Genomic DNA, 18,620 nt, shown 5'->3' with positions numbered 1-18,620 from the left:
CAAAGTATTCTTCCCATGTGAATAGCCATCATTTAAAAATTTCCTTTGAGGGCATTTTCCTTATATGGAAGCACTTAATATTAAGTCTCTTTAACAACAGTGAAGAAAAAATCATAAATATTTATACACTGGCTCAAGACTTCAACCATTTGTTTTGAAGAATGTTGGCTCCAGAAGCTATACCTCTTTGTGGAACTTCTAGGAGAAAACCAAAAGTTCACAAGCAAAGTTTGAGGAGAGTGAGAGTTGTTCTGATTTTAACTCCGAAATGCACAGACATTCCCCAGCATCTTTATTCAAGCATTTCTACCTCCGAGAGAAATACAGAGACCTGTAGCCCACAAGGTCTCAGGCTCTGTGGGGTCTGTGGTTTCATATGCTCTAACTAGGGTTTGAGAATCAAGCGTGGGAGATTCAGGATCGCCTGCCAACTCCCTCCCTTGGTCTGTAGCTGCTGCCTGCCTCATTCCTGCAATTTCAGTTTCCTGGGTCCTCATTATGTCTGAATTTTGGATTCCCACAGCTACCCAAGCTCTTAACTGTCATCTGTGACCCTAGCATGTCCTCAACTTTCAAATATATTTGATATGTAATCCAGTGTTGTGGATAAATATGGGTTTTGGAGCCAAAGAGACTGGGCTCTACTGCTTACTGGCTGGCTGAGTGATGTGGGTAAGCCGATTTTCTTCCATGGACCTCAGTTTCCTCAGACATAAAATGGTCATAGCAACACCCACCTTTCAGGGTGGCTGAGGATTAAATGAGGTAACAAAAATGAAGCGGCAGTCAGTTAAATAACCAGGCATCAGAAGGCAGATGAGCACAACATCACTGCCACAACACTAGGTGTTAAAGAGCCCCACATACAGAATTAAGAGGAGGGATGGTCATAGCATTCAAAACCGGTTTGTAAGCAACACCCTAATTAGTCCGGACATGAGAGGAAACTAGGCTCCAGGGGAATCTTAGGAGATAAATCTTAGTCTTATAGCTCGTTCAGAGTGTCAACAGCTTCCAAATTAGTCTCACATATCTTTCACTCTCTCAGTAAAGACACAAGCAACATAATGGAACATGAATGATATGTGAAAATCAACACTCTCTATACTAGAGCCTCAGGCCATGTGGACCTGGAAGTTGGTTACACTAAGCAGATGCTATTATGGGAACCCGCAGCCGCTGACCACTACAATTGGGAAGTAGTCTCTTATTAAGGCCATTCACATTTTGGTTTCCTGTAATCCAAATTTTCAAATTCTTTTTTTTCTTTTTTTTTAATGTTTTATTTATTTCAGAGAGAGAGAGAGAGAGAGAAAGAGAGAGAGAGAGAGACAGCATGAGCAGGGAAGGGTCAGAGAGAGAGGGAGTCACAGAATCCGAAGACAGGCTCCAGACTCTGAGCTAGCTGTCAGCACAGAGCCCGACGTGAGGCTCGAACCCACGAACTGTGAGATCATGACCTGAGCTGAAGTCAGACACTTAACCAACTGAGCCACCCAGGTGCCCCAAAATTTTCAAATTCTTTCCCACTGTGACCTCTTGTCTAAAATGTCAGGGATAGGGGAGATGGTGGAGGGAGGGTGGAAGGGGTGGATGGCAGCTGTTAGGAATGAGACAAGAAGAAAGTAGTACTTAACAGTAAAGAAGAAGTGCATTCAAACAGAGAATAAGGGGGGGGTGGGGTGTTGTCACCAGAAAGATTTTGTTGCGTGCCCATGAGCTGTCTCACACACTGCTCTGTGAACAGTGCTTATAGCCGTGAGCAAGTGCTAACAATGGGTTCTTTACACCAAAAGGTATTGCTGAATTTGGTAAGAAGGGGGGAAAAAAGGGAAATGCTAACTGAAGTAAAAGTGCTCCAAATTGTGGACCTCATTTGGCGACCACCAAAAAGCAGCCAACAGCTGCTGCGGAGGAAGCATTCTGTGGCTTCTTAGAAAAGAAAGGCACCAGACTAAGCGCTGAAGAAACTGTCCCAGGACTCAGTGATGGTGACACTGAAGCCTCCTAGTCCACTCACAAAAAGAACTTATGAATGAAACAGATCTTTAACAAACCCCTGAATATCCCTAGCTGATGTTCTAGACCGACATGCCACATACCAAATTTTACTCCATGGTAATTTGCCCCAGGAGAAAGACATTGAAAATGAATATAAAAGAAAGAAACACAATAGGCAATTCAGGTTTCTTGCAGAGTTTCCCCCCAACAGTTCCCCAAATAAGGAAGCTATGACCATCATACTTCTTATTCGGTACATACAGTAGAGCACAACCTTGTTCCCTAAGAAGGAGCTGCTACCTTGCCCACTACCTAATATGCCCATTAGGGCTTCTCATAGCTTGCTATTGGTAGCACTCCTTGCTTTTGTCAGTTTCCTACAGAGGAAGACACTAAATCAGATGCAAATCACTTGTACAGAAATATTCACTAGAGAAAAAAGAAATCTCAAATGGATCTGCTTCGGGTATTACAATCACTTCCACACAGCTAGTTGTCAATAGCCAAGAGTTATTTAGAACTTTAGAAGCACAAAGTTTCCTGAGGGTGACTAAGAAGTGAAGACTCCAAGTGTTTTTTTTTCTCCTCTCTCTATCACTCAATGGACACACAAAATAGGCAAAGGTATATACACTCTCTCGTATACACACCTCCACAAATGTTTAAGAGGAGCTTGCACATAACTGACGTTGAACATATACAGTTTCATGGCGATTTGGGAGCTTTTTCTCTGGAAATATAGTATTGACCCACAAACACCAGGAAATGGAGCAATTAAAAATAGCCACAGAAATTAAGAAAGGCCTGTAAGACATAGTGACAAGGACTCTAAAAAAAAAATCTTACTGGCAGGCAGCTTACAACTAACTGATAGTTAAAAGCTAAAAGACAGAAACCGTAGTCTGGCATATTTATGTCTGCTTTTACTTAAGACTGCAGTAAGTATTATGAACCACAACCTCTTGCAGAAAAGCCAAAAGGGTCTTTACTTGCAAATTTTCTTTTCTCCTCTACTGACTCCCATATGCTCTGAAACGCCTTTGCTCTAAACCTCACTTCCCAAGTTACATATACGTTTTCTACCTGTGACACAACTAAGAACAGACATAAATAAAATGCTGCTTACTCGGAGCGTCTTGGCAGTCGGGGAGGGAGATGCTGGGGGAGAATCAGACTGAGACTTCCTATTCCGAGTGAATTCTTTACTTCGGGTATATAAGGAGGACATGGTTCCTCAGGACGTAGATGCACACACAGCTACTGGATTCTTCACACAAAGCTGAGAAAGTGCCCCTGCAGGTTACCCTCACAGAATCTCTCCTTGTTAGTTGATGCAAGAAGACTTTGGATAGAACTAAATAAAGGATAAAAGCCACCCTGTAAATTATAGTCTTGCGCTCTAAGCCAGTCCACAGTTAAACAGGGTCTGAGAGGCGTGCTCCATCAATATTTTCAGTTCAGCTTCAACCACAAGCGCCCAGGACTGGTGGCTTACGGTGAGGGTGCTGGGCTGAGCCACACCTTTTATGCCTAGATTGAGTCCTTGATTCTCCCAAAAGGACACTTCTTATCGAGACTTGCTCCCCAGTAAAACCTGAGTCTGGGTTCCCGATGACACCAGATTAAATCCCAGAGGAAAGATGACCTTGGATCCTGTCGGAGATGAGCCTGGGAGGAACTCCCATCGCTTTATCCAGAGGGAAGAAATAGAAATTCTCTGGAAATCATGCCGTTTTTCCTTAGCTGGACTCCACTGGGCTGGAAGGGGTTTAGAACTGCTGTGATAAATTCAGGTTAAACAACTTAAAATAAAAAACAAAAAACAAAAAACTACAAATAAGGAACCAAGAGTTTATGAGAAGGAAGCCGTCTGAGGAAGTGAAGTTTCCCTGAGTCCTCTCAGACGAAGCTGCTTTTACATATAAACACTCACAGTCATACACACATCTTTTCCCCTCCCCTCTTCTATTTTCTGACATTCCAAATCCCTATTCGCTCAGTGAGGAATGCTGGAGAAGAGCCAAGGGCAAAGATTCACTTTCAACTCAGAATTCGGGTTGCCACTTGCAGGAAGAAAAGAAAGCCTGCCAGCTTCTAGGAATAAAGGGAGGCTCTTTGGGGACAAGTTCAGGGGTAAAACCCACCACCCTTCTGGTCTCCACTGCTTCAGTTAGAGTGGGCAGCACTTTCAGCGACGGACTTCTCTGAGCAGTCTGCTAAACATGAGCTGGGGGCTTTTCCACTTCTCGATCTCTTAAGTAACAAAGTCCTGACAGACACATCAGTCAAAGCACCTTCAGGCCCTTTATGTCCCATTTTAATGACTTGTCATTCCTGCCGCACCACAAGGAAGCCCAGCAAACTGAAACCTTGGCCCACTGCAAAGGAAGCTCTCTGAATTATCACAGACTTGAATGGCCGAGTCTTTAAGTACACAGCTTACCCGTTTTCTAAAATGCCGCAATCAGGGAAGACTAAATAGGAAGAGGTTACAGGTAAGGGAAAAGAAGCGGTCAGAAATGAAGAAAGAAAACAGAGACAGTATCAGAAATGCAAGACCACAGGACTGAGTTACCCACAGGCAAAATTAAGAGTTAAAATGAAAGGAATTTATTTGCTTGGTGTTGAAGGTTTTTGGATTTGGCCTTGAAACATCTCAAATTTAATCTTTTGCACTCTGTTGTCATCACTACCCTATCCAACATTTCTAGGCCAAATGCTTTCTAAGCCAATGGGTTTATCCCCAAAGTAACAACTCACTTCTCTCTGTGCTCTTGGAAACTCTATCCAGCCCTCCCTTTTTCTATAAGAAATTTAAACTTTTTCCTTCAAATCTTCCTAGCATGCCACTTTTTTCCTCTAATTATCTTGATATGTTCATTATTCTTATGACAAATTTTGTTAAGTTAAATGAAGGGAAGTGATCAGCTATTTGAGGGTTGGTCTAAGGAATACAGGTTGACAAGGGTTTCTAAGAGGTCGTAGGGCACCTGGGTGGCTCAGTTGGTTTAGTGTCCTACCCTTGATTTTGGCTTGGGTCATGGTCCCAGAGTCGTCGGAGTGAGCACTGCAATGGGCTCAGTGCTAGGCATGGTGCCTGCTTGGGATTCTTTCTATTTTTCCCTCTGCCCCTCTTCCCCACTCATGTGCTCTCTCTCTTTAAAATAAAATAAAATAAAATAGGCCTTAATTCATTCCCAATCTAAAAACTTGTCGTGATCAATTCCACAACAAACCAGATTATACTGTGTCTGAAAGGTCAATTATTTTGGGAATTCAGATCTATGAATCTTACATTTTAGATCCCACTTATATAGTTAATCTCATCTGATAAGAATGAGTTTTTCTCTATTAGATCTCCTCACTTAGAAAAGAAATATTGATGTAAATCTAAATAGTAATATTCCCATAGCAAGCATGATTGACTAGGGAAGGATTAAGGAGGGATAGTTTTTCACTATCTAGAATGAAAGTTACCAGATTACATTATTCCTCAAAGAGATGGCAAGAACAAATCTGATCAGTTTCCCGACCTGTTTCTGTAAGATTTATGCAATGATTTTATTTCTTATTGGCAACTGAAGAGGAAATGTAAAAGCCTGTTTTTCCCAATTATTATTCTTGTCTCTTTTCACTATCTTATATCTAATTCTAGGCAGTACTAACAATAGTAAACTCTCTTATATTTTAAATTTTTTTTTTTAATGTTTTATTTATTTCTAGGAGAGAGAGAGAGACAGCATGAGCAGGGGAGGGTCAGAGAGAGAGAGAGACACAGACTCTGAAACAGGCTCCAGGCTCTGAGCTGGCAGTCAGCACAGAGCCCGACGCGGGGCTCGAACCCACGAACCGCGAGATCATGACCTAAGGGAAAGTCGGACACTTAACCGACTAAGCCACCCAGGCGCCCCATCTTATATTTTAAATATAATAATACTTATATAATATATATATTATTCTCAATGCCGAGAAGCAGTAACCTGGTCTAGTTAAGAGACTGGCTTTATATAGGGGAGTTGAGCAAATAAACAAACATATTGAGGGTAACGGGACCTAGATTTCTCAATGTTAGAGAAGGCAGGTATAAATTAAAAAAAAAGGTAAAGCTAGAATAAACCTTGTGGTGATATGCAGGATTGAAGGTCTCAGGTAAACCAGTGATTTTTAATATATATAGACAGACATAAGTAACTAAAGATGTAAGAATGTCTATGTGTGTGTGTCTAAGTGAATGCATCTAAATGTGTATTTCCTAGCTCTCTCCACTGAGAGATGGGGGAAGAGCAACACTCCAGTAGCATTTCACACACCTAGTGCCCAGAGCATTGTTTCTGCATGGACTCTCCATTAAAAGGAACAAGGCTCCCTGAGAAATGGCTAATTCCAGAGCTGGGGCAGGGAAAGAAAATGAACCTGGGTCTCTTGTGTCAGGAAATAAGGAAGCACTTTAACAATAATGGGAACATGATAAAAGGACATGGAGACCTACTTAAAAAACCAAACCTGAGACTGTCCGAGCATCAAAATAAATAATGATAATGAAAAGTTATAGCGCACTGAACAAAATAGAAATCCATGAGCACACATTAATATAAATAAATGAGGAGAGAAAGCTCTTTCTTACAATAGAATACCTAATAATAATGTAAAGGAGTAATGAAATTAAAAAAAATCACCATTTGGCAAACATCAATGTAAAATCAATCCAAGAAAGGAATGTTAGTGGATACCAAAGCTAATAGGTAAAAATAGGATGAGGAACTGAATTTTACATACTCTCAGAGTATCGCCTATTAATCACAAAAGAGGGAAAGGGAGATTTACTGTGGAGAAACCTAGCAGACATCATCTTACTCAAATGGTCAAAGGTCAACGCTACCAGTAGAAGGACAGATTGTTAGGGCACAATGAAAAGCAAAGGATTGCTTCTGTGACATTGTGATAGAAAATGCATAAATTGGGTCTACTTATGAGGAAACACTGGGCCCAAACTGAGGGACATACTTGACAGGCTGTCATCTTAAAAAATATCAAGGTCATAAGAAGCAAGAAAAGACTGACCAAAGAGACATGAGAATCAATTCTAATGTATAATCCTGTACTGGATCCTTCTGCTGCAAAGAACATTATTGGGACAACCTGGTGAAATCTGAATGTGGTCTCTGGGTGAAGGATATACCAGACTTCTTTGTACTATTCTTAAAACACTTCTGTAAGTTTGAAATTGTTTCAGTGCTCGCTTCAGCAGCACATATACTAAAATTGGAATTAAACTGTTTCAAAACAAAAAGTTAAAAAAAAAACCCACCCAGTTCTTTCATACTACTGGGGTGGGATTTGAGGCAAATGAGGTAACTTCTTTTACCTCCAGACAACTTTCGAAAGACAGTCTCTCATTACAGATATAATTAAGATGGTGTTCACCAAAGAATTGGGTTTATTAATGGCAGTAAGCAATCACTTGGACTAAAGGCACAATGACTATGAACTAAGATTCATTAGACGGTCATGAATCAGTTTAGTGGTTCACAATCAGATCAATAAAAAGTGAAACAGAACAGCAAATGTCCTAGCACATGACACAGGATAGGGTAAGGGTATGCTTTCATGGAACTGCTGTTTTAGTTAGACATAATACATTTATAAGCATACTGGGTCACAAGTGTAAAATGCATTTCTCTCTCTCTCTTTTTTTTTTTTAATGTTTGTTTATTTTTGAGAGGCAGAGTGGCAGAGAGAGAGGGGGACAGAGAATCCAAAGTAGACTCTGACAGCAGAGAGCCCAATGTGGGGCTGGAACTCTCAAAATGCGAGATCATGACCTGAGCTGAGGTTGGACACTTTGAGCCACTCAGGTGCCCCTAAAACGCATTTCTTATTGTGGGTCAATGTCAAAAAAGTTTGAAAGCCAAGAACAAAGAGCTAGTACAAGTCTTTTGCTGGTGAGAAGAGAAAGAGTAGTTTCTACTCTGGCATGATAGAAGGATAATTATCTCATACTTGAGTTATCAAACTGGCAAAGGATAGGTGCTTTGAACATAATTTGACCCAATATTATACTCTTCATCAGTAAAATCTGAAAACACTACAAAAAGTCATTACTTATTCAGCAAAATTTGGGATTTGGTGGACAAAAACCAGAGAGAATGATTTTATTATGGTTGATACAATTCCCAGAATCACCTCTAGTGTCAGACTGTCAGAGTTTCACCATACAGCGTTCAGACTACTCGAACGCACCCTGCAAATCCTTTGGGTGTTCTATGGCATGAATGGAGATTCTTTGAATGTCACTGAAGGGCTTTAACTAGAGGAACCAGTATGCCACTGACTATCATCTCAAAAAAGCAAGTTTGGAATTCCAACTCTTTCTTTTTTCCTACTTGAAGATTATGGGTTCCCTCCTTTCCCCAAGAGACTGATAATTTAATATTGATCAATAGTGTTTATTACTTTATGAAGAGGGAGACTAGTTAGAATTTGTAAGCATATTACATTTTGGGTATCAAACTTGATATTAGTATTAAGTTCACAGGAAAAAATTTTGTTATTCTGCTTGCTGTATTTGCTATTCAACAGAGACTAGTCGCCTTCAAAAGGGTCCTGATATTTATCCAGGATAAATCACAGCAATTAAAAATATTTTTTAGGGGCGCCTAAGTGGCTCAGGCGGTTGAGGATCCGACTTCACCTCAGGTCATGATCTCACGGTTCGTGGGTTCAAGCCCCGCCTCAGGCTCTGTGCTGAATGCTTACTCAGAGCCTGGAGCCTGTTTCAGATTCTTTGTCTCCTCTCTCTGCCCCTCCCCCACTCACGCTCTGTCTTACTCTGTCTCTCAAAAATAAATAAATGTAAAAAATAAAAAAGCCAATTTTTAAAAAACTTCACCTGGTAAAGATTTGGAGTAGGGCAAGGAGTAAGAGTATAGACGGTCGGACAGAATGTGAAGGCACAGGTAAAACAATAGCCAGTCAGAAAGAACATCTTTTGCTCTTTGGCTCTCAGCCAAATGAAATTTTAAAAAATTCTGAGGGTAGAGTACACAAATATAAATGGGTGTGGATAAGAAGGGGGTAGATAAACCTGCAAAATGGTATATGAACTGAACAACTTCTAGAAGTAAACCTCATAATTCTATTAGATTGTAAAACCCAGAGGCTTTATATTATCATTCTGTAAGTCATGCAAAATCGAATCTCTTGGAATTAGTTACATTTAAAATTAAAATGATCTCAGTGGTTTCACAATCTCAGATGTTCCTTATCTATATCTTTCAAGGTCTTTTGTTAAAAGAAAACAGGACAACAGAATAAAGTTTTGAAGTGCTTCTGGCTAAGGGATCAGAAAAGACTGTCTCCATTAGCACTTGTGGATGTCAGAATTGAGCCTAAACTATGAGATGTTTAAGTCAATAAATAAATGTTGTAGGACTGTAGCCAGATCTTTAGGCCTAGTTCTTTCTGATGGGGCCCCAAACCTGAAACTCAATCATCTAGAACTGCAATCCCTAAAATTCTATTTTTGGCATAGTGCCAAAAGAATCCTTTACCAATACCCATTTCATCAGAATACAGCAAAAGTATAGGAAAGTTCCTCTTGGAAGGTAAGCATGGCTTCCAAACCACAAGGAGATTGTTAAATTGGCAGACATTACCTAGTCTTTCAAAAATTCTTATGGTGCTTCCTGAAAATCAAAATTTTTGATAGCTTAGTTTATAAACTTCTGAGGAGTCACAATATACAGTATTTTAGTTCATATTTAGGAAAGAAAGTGATGAGTCCAATATTAACAATTGAGAACTATAAATAGTTTAAGATCCCTGTGCCTCCTTTTGGAACAAAGAGTTTGAAACAGCAATCATTTTCAGTCCCATTTAGGAATATTAAGTGCTAAAGAAAATACTTTTATTTTTAATCATCAATTGATACTTTTCTCACATCAATCCATCTAGCTGTATTAAGTATTTACTCCATGTGACATACTCTTAGGGTTATATAAAACTTTTTAAGATATTATTACTGTCTTCAAAGAGATTACAGACTATCTCAAGATTTATATAATTGCAAAGTGAGGGCTCCATATTGTTAAAATTAACAACACTACAATCATCTCACACCAGTCAGAATGGTTATTATAAAACAATAATAATAACAAGAAATAACAAGAGTTGGCGAGAATATGAAGAGAAAAGAACCCTCATGCACTATTGGTGGGAATGTAAATTGGCACAGCCACTATGGAAAACAGTATGGAGGTTCCTCAAAAATTTAAAAACAAAAATACCATATGATCTAGTAATTCCATTGATGTAAGTCATAGAAAGAAAATGAAAACACTATTTTAAAAAGATATATGCACCCCTATGTTTATGCAGCATTACTTACAATAGCCAAGATATGGAGGCAACCTAAGTGTTCATCGAGAGATGAATGCATAAAGAAGTGGAGTATGTATTCACAATGGAATTATTACTCATTCACAATGGAATATTGTCATTCGTGGTAACAGGGACAGACCTAGAGGGTATTATGTTAAGTGAAATAAGCCAGAGAAAGACAAATACTATATGATTTCACTTATATGTGGAATCTAAAAAATAAAACAGGGCACCTGGGTGTCTTAGTAGGCTGAGCATCCGACTTCAGCTCAGGTCACGATCTCATGGTTTGTGAGTTCAAGCCACATCAGACTTTGAGCTGAGAGCACGGAGCCTGCTTCAGATTATCTGCCTCCCTCTTTCTGTGCTCCTCCCCTGCTAGCACTCTCTCTCAAAAGTAAACATAATAAAGTAAAATAAAATAAAGTAAAACAAAACAAAAACAAAAATGAACAAATAAAACAGAAATAGGTTCATAAATACAGAGAACAAACTGGTGGTTGCCAGAACAGAGGGTGGCAGAGGAATAGGCAAAACATGTGAAGGGATTAAGAGGTACAAACTTCCAGTTATAAAATAAGTCACAGAGATGAAAAGGACAGTTGAAGGAATACATACAGTCAATAATACTGTATTCACTTTGTGTGGTGGTCGATGGGGTCTATACTTACTGTGGTGAGCACAGCATAATGTACAGAATTGTCAAATCACTGTCCCGTATACTTGAAACCAATATAACACCGTATGTCAACTATATTTCAATTTAAAAAAAGAATTATAAGCATAAAAAAAAACAAAAAGAAAAAAACCCAATCAAGCCTTACTCTTCCATACGTTCTTACATAATTTCTAATTTCATTTCTAAACAAATAAGCTGCTTTTAAAGGAGAATTCAATAGCTCCCAACCAAGTCAGAGGAATAGTCAGAGGGAGTAAGAGCTGCATTTATCATTTCATGTATTTATATTGTTGTTTTTATTACTGGGCACCTAGAGGAGCCACAAGCATTATTTGGGGGATATTGGGTGTATATGAGAAGTTCTGAAGAGAACAGGAAGTTCTTTATCACTTGACTCCTATGCCCTTCCATTTTTCCATCTTAACCCTCATTTTTAATTTATGTGCTATGAAAATCTTCCTCCTTCTTTGGGGATGGGGAAGATCAATGACGTTAATTAACTCATGTTTAATGATTTCTCCGGTGTAGATGCTCCTGAGTGAGGTAGACATACTAGGGATTTTACCACAAAATGAATTTCTTACCCTCAACTTCTCCTTGTAAATGAATCACTCTAGAGTGAAGTGTCAGTCTTATTCCGATATAAGGAAATATAAACGGAAAGAAGCCATGCAATTCTTTCCACTTAATAAAGGGCTTTTGACATGTGTTCTTTATGAAAAAGCAATAAAAGCTAAAAAATCAGACCAACAAAACACATTCTCTAAAAGGCAGTGTTTACACTCTGGTGGGCTGCTGGGGGTGGGGGAAGGAGATAGTGCCATTCTTAAGTACAAAGCAGTAACACAGAGACAAAGTAAGATAAGATGTACAAGTTGCCGAACTTGGAGTTCACTAATTTTTATTAATCTACAAAATGTTCCCCATCTTGCTCTTACATATTTAAATAATGTCCCAGTGTTATGAAAGTTTAAATCTCAGAAACTCACTGAAGGGTAAGGGATTATACAGGTCCTTTAAGAAACCTGTCCCAGAACTGGTTTATAGGTTTAGTGTATTGCAATGAAATTTAAACTGAGCAACAGCCAAAAAAAAAAAAAAAGAAGGTGAACAGAGTGAGAGGCTACCTCCTTTTTATGTGAATAACTTACGCAGCTTTTCCTCCACTCACACTTTCTTTCTAGGTCTCACCAGATACAAACAGCGGCAAGTAAAGTTAGAGGGGGCAATTCAGAAGCTGAGCTGAGATTTCCCCCCCCCTTCTTTTAAAGTTTATTTATTTATTTTGAGGGAGGGGGCATGTGCGCATGAGTGCACAAGCAAGGGAAGGGGCAGAGAGAAAGAAGGAGGGAATCACAAACAGGCTCCACCCAGTCAGCGTGATCCCGAAGCGGGGCTCGATCCCACAAACTGTGAGATCATGATCTGAGCCAAAATCAAGAGATTGAGCCACCCATGTGCCCCTGAGCAGAGGTTTTCAAGGGTGAAGGTGGGAGAAGGGGCAATAATTCCTTGTAAATAATGGAGGGACAATGGTTCTCACAAAGACTGGAGAGTGCTATCAGCATTTAGCAAGTCAGGATCAGGGACGCTGAATGTCCTATGCTTCAGACACAGCCACAGGATAATGAAGTAATTACTCTGCTAAAATGCTCACAGGGCTCTGATGAGAAAAAAATGTTGCAAACTGATCAAGAGCACTAAGGGAGCAAATTACATTTTTGATTCGCTTAAAAGTAGCCCAAAGGGCTCTCTATAGGTTATACAGATGGTTAAACACTGAGTAAGTAGCTTATAAGAGTATGACTTATCTAAAACTTTTGTTAGAACTTATTAAAACCATAGAGACGCCTGGATTGCTCAGTCAGTTGAGTGTCTGACTTTGGCTCAGGTCATGATCTCGCGGTCTGAGAGTTTGAGCCCTGCGTCAGGCGCTGTGCTGACAGCTCAGAGCCTGGAGCTTGCTTTGGATTCTGTGTCTCCCTCTCTCTCTGCCCCTCCCCTGCTCACACTCTGTCTCTCTGTCCCTCAAAAATAAATAAACATTAAAAAATTAAAAAAAAAAAATAAAACTATAAATGTTCAGTAAAGAGTTGTTTAAAGAAGTTGTTTATCTCAATAAGGTTGCTTTAAAAAGTCAACAAGAAAGATGCTGAATACTCCACATTTTTATAACACGATAAAATACTTAATTATATTTTAGAGTATCCTTTAAAATAAATACATTTGTTTACTACATAAAGATATGTTTGATATTTATGTTGTGCTTATAATCTGTGTGTCAGGCAAAACACACTACCATCTGGTAGCATCCCTAAAATGTAGCTCAGTATTTAGGAACAGTGAGCTTCTTGACAGTGAAACCTATATAGCTTAAAGGTATACAATAGAGGACCATCATAAGCTGTGAGTACCAGAAGCCTATAAAAATAAATGATAAGCACTAAGGTTTAGAAAGTCTACTTTAAGTTCAAGTTTTTGTACTATCATTAACCTGATTCATTTTTTAAAATATTTTGATAATTTTCTTTAAAGCCTATAAATTTGGCTGAATGCTCCATCAGGTGGTAAGAAAAGGAATAATACTTCCCATTACTTACAGTTGACAGAGTTTTAAGGAAGAAGGCCATTACTGTACTAAGAAAAGCAATCTATGTGTGGTTAATATAGAAGTTTTGATTCTTCAACTACTTTTCCTAATTGTGAATTTATAGTTGGTTCAGAAATAAAGTCTGCTCCATTCATCTAAGTTTACTGAGAATACTCCTTCCTTCACATTAAAAATATAGTTACAAACTCAACACTTAATTTTCTTATTTTTTAAAAAGTTTATTTATTTTTGAGAGAGAGGGAGAGGGGAGGTGAGAGAGAGAGAAAGAGAGAGAGGGAGAGAGAGAGAGAGAGAGAATGCATGAGCAAGGGAGGGGCAGAGAGGGAGGTAGAGAATCCCAAGCAGGCTCTGCACTCTGCACAGTCAGCCTGGAGCCTGACGCAGGGCTTGAACTCACCAACCTGTGAGATCATGACCTGAGCTGAAACCAGGAGCTGGATGCTTAACTAACTGAGCCACCCAGGCACCACAACATCTAATTTTCTCATAATAGTAGTATAAGTTCTAGAAAAGTACACACATGAACATTCCTAGTCTACAATGACTGGCATACACCCTTTCTGCTTTGCAGATGCTGCTGACATATACAGTGTAAATGTCTGTCCATATGCTTTAGGAGTTGTCTATGTACCATCTATATATTCTTTATGTCCATGCTCTTGGTTAAAAATACTTCACAATAGTTGAAAATGGAAGTCATTGCATCTAACATAACTAGGGTTAGTTTTTCACGTTCTCATTTCTCTTTTGCTCAAATTATTTTCTTCTCTGTCAACTGAATCCTCTCAATATCTACATTTTTCTTTTTTCTGCCGTTCTCATTTTCACTGGATATAAGTTTGCCCCTTCACCAGGGTTCTACCAGAGGAAGTTTAAGCTTTGGTACAGCTATAACTCTGAAGGTGACATAAAAGTTTCTCCCTGTGTCTAAGATACAAGAAATTAAAAAAAAAAAAAAAAAAAGCCATTCATTACAGAGGAAAAGTTGAAAGATAAAATACATCATAGGGAGAGTACTATTTTTTGTCCAGATAATTTTTGCCCGTGGCAGGTAAAGAACAGTGTATGTACTATTTAATAAGAAATCCATTTCAAACGCCCACAGTATAATATAATTCAGAAATATGGCTCCTTCAGTCTGCCATGGGGGAGGGGGGGAAACAATTCCCAGGGTATGCAAGTTAATGGCCCTGTCAACCCTGTCATTCCCACATTGCAGTGCCAATGTAATTACACACAAACACAATTATGCCGAGGCAAACACTGTTACCGAGTGTAAGAGCTACATATGCATTTCTCCAAGAAACACAACTTGTGAGGCTCATGAGGCATGGCAAGGTTTGTGGCAAACAGGACCAATGTGGGGATCAAATTAATTAGATTCCTGGAGTCTTGCTGCTTAGTATGCAATTCGGGAAAGAACTAAGCTCCATGACGACTGGCATACATAGAACCACACACATTTGGTTTTGTTTGAGCACAAAGGGCATACAAGAGCTAATGTCTGAGTGACCTGGGTACTCTTCTAATCAGTTTGCAAGATTCTGCATGTCATGTTACTATCTGGCTAGTTAATTTGGGTGGTGCTAATAATGTGTTATTAGAGTTAAGTTCACAGGCAGTCTCTATATGTTTAGTTAGCATGTATTTAAATAAACAAAACAAAAAACAACATACCTCTTCATACCACATACTATTGGTGACCTAGCGATCTTACAAATATATACTAGTCCTAATACAGACTGAGTGGCAGAATACAACACCTATCATTAAAACTGGAATCAAAACTCCAAGAGCAAAGTGAATCTGTTTTGAACCACTCAGAAGGATGATTACAAAGTCTGATGTTCTAATCAGTGAAACTTGTACCACCCTAGGTATAATTAAATGTCTTTTTTTTTTTTTTTGGTTAGTTTTTAAGTGTTTTGAGTACAGTTGATACACAATGTTACAAGTTTCATGTGTACAACATAAGGATTTGTTAGGTTTATACCTTATGCTATGTTCATCATAAGTGTAGCTACCATCTATCCCTATACATCACAAATACAGTATCATTGACTATATTCCTTATGCAGTGCCTTTTATTCGCATGATATATTCCTTCCATAACTGGAAGCTTGTATCTTCCAACTCTTTCTACTCTGGTAACCATCAGTTTGTTCTTAGTATTTACAGATCTGATTCTGGTTTTTGTTTTTTTAGTCATTTGTTGTTGGTTTTTGTTTCTTAGATTCCACTTACGAATGAAATTATACGGTATTTGTCTTTCTTCTCAGTCTGACTTTGTTCACTTAGCATAATATCTCTAGGTCCATCCATGTTGTTTCAAATGACACCATCTCATCTTTTTTTATGGCTGCATAATATTCCATTGTATATATACACACATACATACACACACATACACCTCACATCTTCCTTATCAGTTTATCTATTGATGGACACTTAGGCTGCTTCCGTACTTTCCTTGGCTATTGTAAATAATGCTGCAAAGAACACAGGGGTGCATACATCTTTTCAAATTAATGTTTTTGTTTTCTTTGGGTAAATACCCCAATAGTAGAATTATTGAATCATATGATATTTCTAGTTTTAATTTTTTGAGGAACTTCCATACTGTTTTCCACAATGGCTATACCAACTGACATTCCCATGAACAGTGTATGAAGGTTGCTTTTTCTCTTTATCCTTGCCAACACTTGTTATTTCATGTGTTTTTGATTTCAGCTATTCTAACAGGTATAAGGTAATATCTTATTGTGGTTTTGATTTGCATTTCCTTGATGATTAGTAATGCTGAACATCTTTTCCTACGTCTGTTGGCCATCTGTATGTCTTCTTTGGAAAAATGTCTATTCAGGTCAGGTCCTCTGCCAATTTTTTTTTAATGTTTTTATTTATTTTTGAGAGAGAGAGAGAGCATGAGCAGAGGAGGGTCAGAGAGAGAGGGAGACACAGAATCCAAAGCAGGCTCCAGTCTCTGAGCTGTCAGCACAGAGCCCAACGTGGCGCTCAAACCCACGAGTCGTGAGATCATGACCTGAGCTGAAGTCAGATGCTGAACCATCTGAGCCACCCAGGCGCCCCCTCTGCCAATTTTTTCAAAAAAAATTTTTTAATGTTTATTTTTTGAGAGAGAGAGTGCGAGCAGGGCAGGGAGAGAGGGATAGAGAACCCAAAGCAGGCTCTGCACTGACAGCAGTGAGCTCGATGTGGAGCTCGAACCTGCAAACTGTGAGATCATGACCTAAGCCAAAGTCAGATGCTCAATCAACTGAGCCACCCAGATGTCCCCCCTCCTGTTTTTTAAAAATAATTTATTAACGTTTGTTTTATTTATTTTTGAGAGAGAGAGTAAGAGAGCAAGCAGGGGTAGAGAGAGGGAGACAGAATACCAAGCAGGTTCCACGCTGTCAATGTGGAGCCCAATGTGGGACTTTAACCCACAAACTGTGAGATTATGACCTGAGACAAAATCTGGAGTCAGATGCTTAACCAACTGAGCCACTCAGGCACCCCTCCTCTGCCCATTTTTTAATCTGATTGTTTGCTTCTTTTGGTGTTGAGTTGTGAAAGTTCTTTATATATTTTGGATATTAATCCCTTATTGGATATATCATTTGCAAACATTTTCTCCCATTCAGTGGGTTGTCTTTTTGTTTGGTTTGATGGTTTCCTTTGCTGTGCAAAAAGCTTTTTATTCTGATGTAATCCCAATTGTTTATTTTAACCTTTGATTCCCCATGCCTTAGGAGACATAGTTAGGGAAATGTTATTAAGGCCAATGTCAGAAAAATTACTGCCTGTAATCTCTTCTGAAACTTTTATGGTTTCAGATCTCACATTTAGGTCTTTAATGCATTTTAATTAGGCTAATATCTTTATTGTTCTAGTTCTTGATCCTCTTCTCTTTCTAGATTGTCTTTCCAGAATGTCACATAGTCTCATGGCTTTAAATATGATCTAAATGCTCCAAAGATGCAAAAGATCTGTCCATTTTTCCAGCTGGATATCTAACAGATATCTTAAGCTTCACATATTTAAAACTGGATTCCTGATTTTCCTCCCCAATCTTCATCATCTGCAGACTGCCCCATGTCAATTGATAGCAACTCTATCTTTCAAATTGCTCAGACCAATAGACTTTAGTCGCCAAGACTACTCTTTCCTTCACATCTCACATATTCAGAATCTTATCAGCTCTCAGCACCTCCACCACTGCCACATGATCCAAGCTCCCATTATCTCTTGCCTGGATTACTTTAATAGTCCCCCAGCTCATAATCATCTCAAGTCTAATCTCAATGCACAGCTAGAGTAATTCTTTGTACACACACACACACACACACACACACACGTATATATATTTATATACTTATATGTGTGTATATATATATAAATTCTATAAATTTATTGATTCATAACTTATCTATAACACCTAGTACTTATCCCAACAAGTGCCCTCCTCAATGCCCATCACCTATTTAGCCCATCCTCCCCCGACCAGCAACCCTCAGTTTGTTCTCTGTATTTGAGAGTTTCTTATGGTTTGCCTCCCTCTGTTTTTTTATTATAAATTTTTAAAAATTTATTTTGGGAGTGAGACGGGGGGGAGGGGGGAGAGAGAGAGAGAGAGAATGCATGCAAGCACACATGAGTGGAGGAGGGGCAGAGAGCGAGAAGGAAAGAAAATCCCAAGCAGGCTCTGCACTGCCAGCGTGGAGCTTGATGCAGGGCTCGAACCCATGTACCACGAGATCACGACCTGAGCTGGAGTCGGATGCTTAACTGAGTGCACTACTCAGGTGACCCCCAGCCTCTGTTTTTATCTTATTTTTCTTTCCCTTCCTCTAAGTTTATCTGTTTTGTTTCTTTTAAAACTTAAGCTAGATCATGTCACTCCTCTACTCAAAATCCTGCAATGGGTCTTCATTTTACTCAGAGTAA

The 18,620-nt window shown here is 39.0% G+C and overlaps 1 protein-coding gene across 6 annotated transcripts in view; it reads right to left on the bottom strand.

Annotated features, from left to right (window-relative positions):
• PPP1R12B (protein phosphatase 1 regulatory subunit 12B) overlaps nucleotides 1–18,620 on the bottom strand; it is a 214,625-nt gene that overhangs the window by 41,928 nt on the left and 154,077 nt on the right. The window contains exon 1 of one of the 6 annotated variants that reach the window (XM_039227474.1): nucleotides 3,128–3,829. The exons of the other annotated variants lie outside the window; for them this stretch is intronic. Within the exon in view, the coding sequence (XP_039083405.1) occupies nucleotides 3,128–3,229 (102 nt within the window). The 5' untranslated portion in view covers nucleotides 3,230–3,829. Of the gene's footprint in view, nucleotides 1–3,127; nucleotides 3,830–18,620 lie in introns of those variants that run through there. 6 annotated transcript variants of the gene reach the window in all.

This window comes from Hyaena hyaena, unplaced genomic scaffold (genome assembly GCF_003009895.1).
Source record: "Hyaena hyaena isolate Hyena2069 unplaced genomic scaffold, ASM300989v1 scaffold_28, whole genome shotgun sequence".
Taxonomy (NCBI): Eukaryota; Metazoa; Chordata; class Mammalia; order Carnivora; family Hyaenidae; genus Hyaena; species Hyaena hyaena.
This window is presented reverse-complemented; position numbering and strand designations above follow the sequence as displayed.